This window comes from Anoplopoma fimbria, chromosome 2 (genome assembly GCF_027596085.1).
Source record: "Anoplopoma fimbria isolate UVic2021 breed Golden Eagle Sablefish chromosome 2, Afim_UVic_2022, whole genome shotgun sequence".
NCBI lineage: Eukaryota > Metazoa > Chordata > Actinopteri > Perciformes > Anoplopomatidae > Anoplopoma > Anoplopoma fimbria.
Window position 1 is genome coordinate 27394243 of NC_072450.1, and position 8558 is coordinate 27402800.

General features: G+C 36.8%; 1 protein-coding gene across 2 annotated transcripts; it reads right to left on the minus strand.

The window, feature by feature from the left end:
- Positions 1-3172: 3172 nt before the first annotated feature.
- efcab2 (EF-hand calcium binding domain 2) lies at positions 3173-5960 on the minus strand. Of its 2 annotated transcripts, none has more exons than XM_054619427.1 (7): positions 5903-5960; positions 5721-5805; positions 5425-5497; positions 4849-4925; positions 4147-4189; positions 3911-3977; positions 3173-3708 (listed from the first exon to the last, which is right to left on the minus strand). In XM_054619427.1, exons 1-7 carry the CDS (start codon positions 5925-5927, stop codon positions 3590-3592), a joined length of 489 nt encoding a protein of 162 aa, XP_054475402.1. In that variant the 5' UTR covers positions 5928-5960; the 3' UTR covers positions 3173-3589. The 2 variants fall into 2 exon arrangements, with proteins under 2 accessions (XP_054475402.1, XP_054475410.1); XM_054619435.1 differs by having other exon boundaries at positions 5909-5947.
- Between the last annotated feature and the right edge of the window lie 2598 nt (positions 5961-8558).

An 8558-nucleotide genomic window follows, 5' to 3' on the forward strand; every position in this document is an offset into this window, starting at 1 on the left:
CCTGAGCAGAAATATATATATATATATATAAAGAATCCTCTTTTATAAACAAACTATTTTAGGCTCTCTTTTTATATTTTGAATATCTTATTGTGAAGCTATAAAAACAGCACCTGTTTAAAATCAGCACAGTCCCTGGCTTATGTCTATAACAATATGATTATTTAAATGAAAATAACATTGTGCAGCCCACAAACAAACACAGTATAATCTCCCTTAAACATACACCTTAAAATGTAGTGGAAACCATGTTTCTCTACAACAAAAGTATATAATAGTTTGCATCTGCTGATATCAACACTCCAAACCGTACTATACTTTAACGGGAAAACTTCAAACCCAACAGGGTAAGACGCATGAGAAGCTCAAGATGGGGTCAACAATAATTTACTTACAATCCAAGTTATATGTATTTACATGATAAAATAAATCCGCTAAGACACATTTCAACTCGTCATCTGATTATTAAGATCAGTGATGGATCAGGAAATTTGGGATTTTAAGACACATTTTTTCTACAGGGAGGCATGCCCCCAGACGCCCACAAGCTGGCTACTTGGAAAGCCCTGATCAGCGGAATGTGAAGAAGCACCAGGAATGCGTGGAGAAGCAGAACGTTGCAAAGGTGAGGAGCTACGCAGACTAACAAAAAAAAACTAAAATTCTGTAGTGGGCTCAGTTTGGAAGATGCTTGTATCATATGACACTAGACGACCTGAAGTGGAAAAGGATGAGGGGCCACATGGTGAATAATGTGCTTCATCCATAATTCCTTATCGCTGTCCGACTTTGGCAGATGACAAACTTTATACTGTGTGCAGATTGTCATAGATTATCTCAGCCAAGTATTATGGAGCACTAGGATATTTGGACAATTTGAATCCTAAAATAATGAATTAAAAAAAGTTTGTTGGTTTGAACAATATTTGGCCATAGAAGCACAAGTTTAAAAAAGATGAGCCACCAGAAGGTCTCCCCACTCCCCATGTTCTTGATATTCCTGAGTAAGGGCTCAGATTTGACTAAAACAAAACAATTTATTAATTGGTTATTTATTGAGGTCTTTTTTTGGGGTGATCAAAAAAAGGAAGAATGCATCTGATCTTCCTGCCTACATATATATGATAAATTAATTAATTTAACATATTTACAAGTTACAGAAGATCATACAAAATATTGCTCCTCGACCTGCTTTTAAATGCTGTTTACAAAGAAAAATGCAATAATGCTATAATGTGTATAATACTGTAACAGTATGAAAAGGGGCATTTTTCTTAATGAGTGCTTATACTTTTTACACTTAAAGTACAATTGTCTGATAGTATTTCTGTACATTAGTAATGTTTTGAATGCAGGGCTTTTACTTAACAGAGCATTTTTACATTGCATTATTACTATTATTTAGTAAAAGTATCTGAATACTTTTCCACCACTGACTGCTCATAAGAGACTGCAGACTGTGGTAAAAAAAAGCCAGTACTCGCTTAGTTAAAACCTCTACAATTTCAGATAAACGAGAAGGAAACAAAGAATGTGCTCATCTATGCTTGCAAAACACATCACATTCCAAATAATACAATGGTTCCTCTTTTCTTTTCTTTTTACAAACTGCTTTTCAAAGAAATGAAGCCTGACATCCACCTTAGTCATACAAGTTATATTTACAATAATAAAATGATGCCATGATTCTCAGTACTGCAGTTAAGGAGGTATCTGTTAGCAGCAGTGGTAGTGTAATCTGTGCATTTGAACAACCTATTTGAAAAACTGAACAGTAGAAAGTAGTGTTAACTCTTTTTGAAACCCAAACAAACAAACTAACAAAAACAGGGATTAATTTATCTCGTATCTTGTTTTAACTTTATTGGATCATAAGATATCGTGTATGTTTTTGTATTGAATTAGGAATAAATCTGCAGATGCTTTGGTTCAAAATGGGACCAAATATTTGTTTGTTTAGTTGACCTTTTTTGAGCCATGAGTAGTATACTCAGTGCCATACAGTAAATGTATGTGAACTTGTAAAGACAAAGACAAACATTCAAGTTAATTCTGCCTTGTTGGTTGGTCAATTTATGAGGCCGAGGGGTATTGCAACGCCCTGGCCAGGTAGCAACATTGTTATATTGCACCAGGAAGTAAAACTACTTTTTTTTAACTGTTTGGAGATTAATGCAACAACATTTAGGAATACATTCATTATTTGAAAAGATTTCAATTTTGAAAAAAAGTATTTTTGGCAGTATCTTGTTGCAGCATGTGACCCCACTTGGGTTAGGTTTTGCATAAAGTACAGTTTATTTTAATTAACTCAAGCCCAAAGCTGCAACAATGGATGAAATGACTGTCTGTAATGTGAGACGAGTTCCTCAAAGCTATGAACCCACAGTGAATTATCAACTTGGCACTTCTCCTCAGCGTGATCAAACCTTGAAACCGGAGGATGCTGTTTTAAGTAAAAACATTTTATAACCCTCCACTGTACACCACCTGCCCAGCATGAGACAGACACAATAGAGACTAGCTGGTGATCAAAGTGCAGCATTTAAATATATATATATATAAAGACATTTGACATAACTTCATGAACGTGATCTCATGCCAGCTTTCAGCTTGGTTAACACAAACATCTGTGATACCAAGCATACACCTAGTTTCATTTAATTAAATGTTCGTAGCTTTATACGACAACATGTCAGGTTTTTGATTGTTTTATGGGCTCTTGTCTTGAAGTACTTTATGATACACTATAGGCTGTATATAAGAAGGTACTTGCTGCTAGACTCACTGATAAGGATGACAACAGCACCACCTGCTGTGCTCGGTCAGCAGGTAAAAATATACCCAAACACATGGTGCTGACTTTGGGGGCATTACAAACAAATGCATTCTATTGTTTTCTTCCCACCCAACCTATGCCAGAAACATAATAAGTGGACAGTAATATCCACTTAATGTCCTAATATCAGAAGATTGTTAAGGGTAGTTATATGGGACCTCCCCTTTTAATCTTTATTTTCCCTTAGATACATTTGCTGGACACGGTTTTTAGATTTTAAATTGCTTTAATTTTCTAAAGTTTTGATTTGATATGGATGAGGCTGCCCCTTGTAATTATGGGTAACAATAATGCATTCAATGTGATTGTGATAAACATCTTATAAATCTCTGCCATGCCAACTGGAAATAAAACAGATTAGGGTTGGGTACAACATGTAAAAGGATGTGAGCATGAAACTACTATATGTTTAACCTAAATAATGGACCGCTCCTGCATTGATACATTTTCCTAAATCTGCCAGTTTGAGCACATATAGTATTTCATCTGAACTGAAAGACAATTCTTGAAACACAAATTCAGCATAGAGATATGAACATTTATTTATTATACCATATTAGAACTACTAGCCTGCATTAAAAACATACAGACATAAACACAAACGCCAAACACACACAACACTTATGCAGATATGCACACACACACACACACACACACACACACACACACACACACACACACACACACACACACACACACACACACACACACACACACACACACACACACACACACACACTGTTGCAGTGTCTACATGTTAGGGTCAATGGTCAACTGGCTGATTAAGTCTTTGTAATAGATAAGGTTCTTCTCATGGTCAGAGAGTGCTGTCAGCATCTCATCCATCTCCTCCTGAGTGAAGAGCTCACCTGGTTTAAACACAACCATGAACAAACACAACACAGCCATGAGTGAGAAAAAGAAAAGTGTGCAAATAAAGGGTTGTTTGTGGAACGACGAGTAATGTTAGACATACAAACACATATCTATGAAATGATCTGTTCAACATGATTTAACATACATGAATCTCTCTTAATATTGCATATTGAGAACTAAATGCTTTTGCGTTACCTTCCTGCGTCATATACTTTGTCAGCTCCTCAGGCTCCAGGTACCCTTTATTTTCTTTGTCCAGAACCTGGAAACACAAATATCAGTTTCTTACATTGTGAAATAACTCTGTTGACGGTATGATAGTCACAGAGGCACAAACTCCTACTTAATCTTATAGATGCTGTGCAGTCACTGGAACTACAACACTGGGATGTGAATGTGATAGGATATGAGGAAACAGAAGCTGATCTCACCTCAAAGGCCTGAAGCAGTAAGTCTTCAGGGATGGGAGGGAACCTAACACACACACATGGACACACACACCATTGCTTATTTGTGTATATGTTCCTGTAGTGTGGCAGCACCATAGTAGATAGTATTGACAAAATGACATACCAAAAACACTGTGATGAAACATGATGGAATTAACACGGTATCTATTCATAATTTCCTGGCCCAGTTTCCACTACAGACTGAGCTGTACTGCGAAGTTGAAATGTCGCCAGTGGTGGAAACATAAGGACAAAACTATGTATTTAACCCTGAAAGCACTTGTTAAAAAAAATAATATATCCATTTTAAGTGTGACGTAGAATTTTCTATGAGGGCGGGGAAAAATTTTCACCTGAAAGATTACAGATCAAAATACAGTGTACAGTGGTGTTCTTTGTAGATTTACACCCCACATCTATTCTGGGAAATATTAATAGTAGCTACCTCATTATATTTACCAAATATAAAAGCAATCTGAAAACTTCTACCAGTGTCAGGTCATTAATTTGCCCCCACAGTAACATCTAGCTGAAAGTCATGCTGTATAATTTAATAATTTGCTTCAACACAAGCACCTATTTGCATCATGACATGGCCATCTTCTCAACCTCAAATTTCATCATCTTCATTTATTCAGTTAGATATGAAAAACAACATATCAGAGTTAATAGTAACTGTCTTACTTGTGCTCCAGCAGCACTTTGGTCATGGCTGGGAGGAACTTGTCCAAAGGGATGTACCCAGTGTGGTCCTCCTCAACCTGAACAGAACAAGGTTGCTGAGTTTTGACCCTTTTAATAACAAGCTGACAATTTTCTGACAAAACTGATCATTGAGTTGCACTTTAAAAAAAAGACAGTAAATGCAATAAAAAAAAAAAGGAATAATGTTGGAATAGATGCTATTTTTTTAAACCTTACATTTACACATACATTTTTGTAGCCCAAATGAAAACTTATGTACGAACAATACAGACAAGGAATTTTAATAGAACACAGCCTTCATTAACTGTGACACAAAAAAAAAAAATCAACAGAGGGCCACCTACAGGGGAAATTAAGTGGCCACAGAGAATTGTTTTTGTGGCACTGGGCAATGGTTATTGTCCCTCCCTGTTGGCACATTTTAACACAATGACATCCAGGTATAGTAGATATCGTTGCATGAGCAATATACGTAAATATCCCCCAGTTGATTAGATGACCGGCTCTTTCACTCATCCAAAATATGAGCAAAATATAAGTTAACACTGTTCTTACCTCAGCTATTATGTCATGCAGGTCTGCCTGAGTGGGGAAGCAACCCAGGGAATAGATGATGGTGCCGATCTCCCTGGGAAACAAACTCAATGTTATTTATAGACCACACTATTGATCATAATGACAGGACCTAATGTAAATATGGACCTGATTAAGGTAAGAGTAAACAAAGGTCACATTTAACCTGTTTTTATTAATAGACCTAGTGTAATATTGCTACTATTACTGCCCAGGAGAAAGAGAGAATAGCAGATCCTAATAGCAGATCCTATCACACCTTGCTCTTTGGAGCTCACCTGACATCCACTTTGCTGTTAGACTCATAGTCAAACGCTTCAAAAGCTGCTTTGATCTTCTTGTGGAGGTCTGACACTATGGCCTCTGATAGACAGGAGAGAGGGAAGAGGAAACCAGGGACAGAACCAAGAGTTAACAACAAATCTGTCAAGCAAACAACGTGCAACTAACTCATACTGACCTGCACCTTGCTTGTTCTCCGCCATGCTTGTCCTGCTATGGAAAAGTTATGTCCCGCCATACTCTCTTCTGATTGGTTCATCCTGAACTCTCACGCCTCATGCCTCAGCGTAACCAATCCAATCAACGAAGGTAACGGGTACTAACCAATCAGAGGTCGAGTAGGGCGGGTCTTGCCCTCACCATGGAACGATAACCGATTGTTATTGGGTTGCCTAAGTAACATTACAAACACCCAAAAAGCCAAGTAAAGCTACATTTGAAAATACTGCTTTGTATGACTTTGTATGTAGGCTTTTGGCATGAGCTTACTACCAATTATATAACAGTTTAATTGCTTTATGTTAACATAATTGACACCATAGTAATATTTTTTGTCATTCAATACATTACCAGCTTTTCCTCATATATATTTCACCAGCAGAACCCTTTATTGTCAAAACTCATAATTTCATTATAACAATATACAGTGTTTGTATTTACTGTTTATGTGGTTTTAAACTCAAAGAGACTGAATAAAGGAAAGAGTGACAATGAAATGTTTGCTTTATTTTCTCCAGTTGCATAAAAGCATAAATGGTTAAAATGGGTGATTACAAAAATACACAGACATATTTTTTTATCGATTATTTTTTCAATTAGTAGATTAATCCAACGACTAATCTATCAATTATTGAAAAGATAATTTTTTATATTCTCGAATAATATAAATTAATTTACCCAAAATAAATCTTAAAAATGTGTCTAATTAATGTTTCAATATTTTTTTCAATCATTTTCTCTGTAAAACAAACAAATGTCACAAGAAATTAGATTAATGTACATTTTCGTGTTATTTCCATACACACTGGACAGTTTATGCTGTTACACAGTAGGCCACTAAGTACGTTATGTGGTTTTAGATAATGCTGAATGGAAATAATGCAAAACAAAAAACAGGCCTGTTGTAAATACCAGATATTTGAAACACTGACATTATGTTAGAGAGGTGTTTACTCAACTAAATGGTCATTGATGACAAAAAGGTCTTCATAATAATACAGTATTTCCAATACATTACTATTCTAGACCTCCAACTGTATTCCTACGTATATGACGCATTTGGAGCAGGAATTTTAACCAGGCTGTCAATCTTTGTAAGTTCAGCATTGTTGCGGATCCTTATCCTTGGAGAAGGATCCCTCCTCTGTCGCTTACCATAGGTTTCTTCCTTTTTTCTCCCTGTTAAAGTTTTTTTTAGGGGAGTTTCCCTGTGCCGATGTGAGAGTTACCTGGAAGAGGATGTTGCATGTGTGCAGATTGTAAAACCCTCTGAGGCAAATTTGTAATTTGTGATTTTGGGCTATATAAAATGAAGTGTTTATTCAGAGTCGAGCAATTTTGATGGTGCCACCACTGCTGCTTCCTGTGAGAGGTGGAGACCCTCTAGCGCCAAATGGAGCTTTATAAATTATCTAAAACTGGTGGACTACTCTCTACACTGTCTCTATGTCTTTTTTTCACAAGATCGCAGCAGTGTCAAGACAACGGCAGTGGATTTTCTGAGCAGTCAGTGTTTTCAATGTGGCATTACTACAGCCACTTTAGGAATATGAAGAGTGTCATCCATCCCCCCATTATCTGTAACCAGTTATCCTATTCAGGGTCATGAAATCTGAAATTTTCTTCCATTCATTCTATCACATAGCCAGTGGACAGAATGTGAGAAATATTTTAAAACTGAAAAAAAGATGAAGAACCAGTAAAGGATAATGAAGAAATGTAACTCTGATAGGTTAACATCAAACAAGTCATGGTTATGAATTACACAGTATTTGTTCACAGTGGTCCAATAGTTCTTCAAAAACATCTGTTTGTAGAGAAAGGTAAATCATTGGTCAGAGACACATACCTTCAAACACAAGCCTGCCAGTCTGCCTGCACAGCAGGGCCTCTGCCAGGGCAAAGACCTGCCAAATAGTGTTTGTACCAACTTCAGATTAATCAAATCCCTCCAGCAGCTGTTTCTAAAGTGTAAAGAAACACTTAAGAATGAGCTGCCTATCTGCTTTCATATGGTACAATAAATAAATGCAAAAGTTGGTGTTGTTTCTCAGTCCTCTCACAGTGACCTGTGATATGATCATTAGTTGTATTCAGAGGCTTATCAATGCTGCTGGTGGCTACTTTATTGTTTCAGAATTTTGAGTCAATTTTAAGCCCAGTGTTTTCCTTTGTATTATATGGAGGGGCATTTGCACGCTGCCCCCTTCCATTAATGAAGAAACTAGTTGTAGCCTTTAACTCACGGTCTATGTCTCCACCTGGTGGATGAACCATGCTCCTACACAACATTCAAAGGCATTTAGCTTCAATATATTGATGGTATTGATGGTGCTAGATGGAAAGTCAGATGTTCATCAAAGTTATTACAATTCACCCTCAGGGGAATTTCTACACCAAATTTCATGGCAATCCATCCAACAGTTGAGATATTTCAGTTTGGACCAAATTGGTGGACCTACTGACCGACAGACTGACGACCTGTCTTTTTTGAGATTGGTTTTGAAAAAGGTTGAATTCTGTAGTCACAGCAACTAACTATATAACTATGTGGTTAAGAGTAGGGAATTATCTTCAGTGCCTGTGTACAGCCTTCAATACTTCCCGACATCCTG

What these genes read in the sequence shown, in the direction of transcription:
- efcab2 (XM_054619427.1), bottom strand. Translation starts at nt 5,927, where the DNA reads ATGGCGGAGAACAAGCAAGGTGCAG. An exon ending in TGCATGACATAATAGCTGAG is followed by an intron (nt 4,926 to 5,424) that starts GTAAGAACAGTG and finishes TGTTCTGTTCAG; the next exon opens with GTTGAGGAGGACCACACTGG. An exon ending in TACTGCTTCAGGCCTTTGAG is followed by an intron (nt 3,978 to 4,146) that starts GTGAGATCAGCT and finishes TTGTGTTTCCAG; the next exon opens with GTTCTGGACAAAGAAAATAA.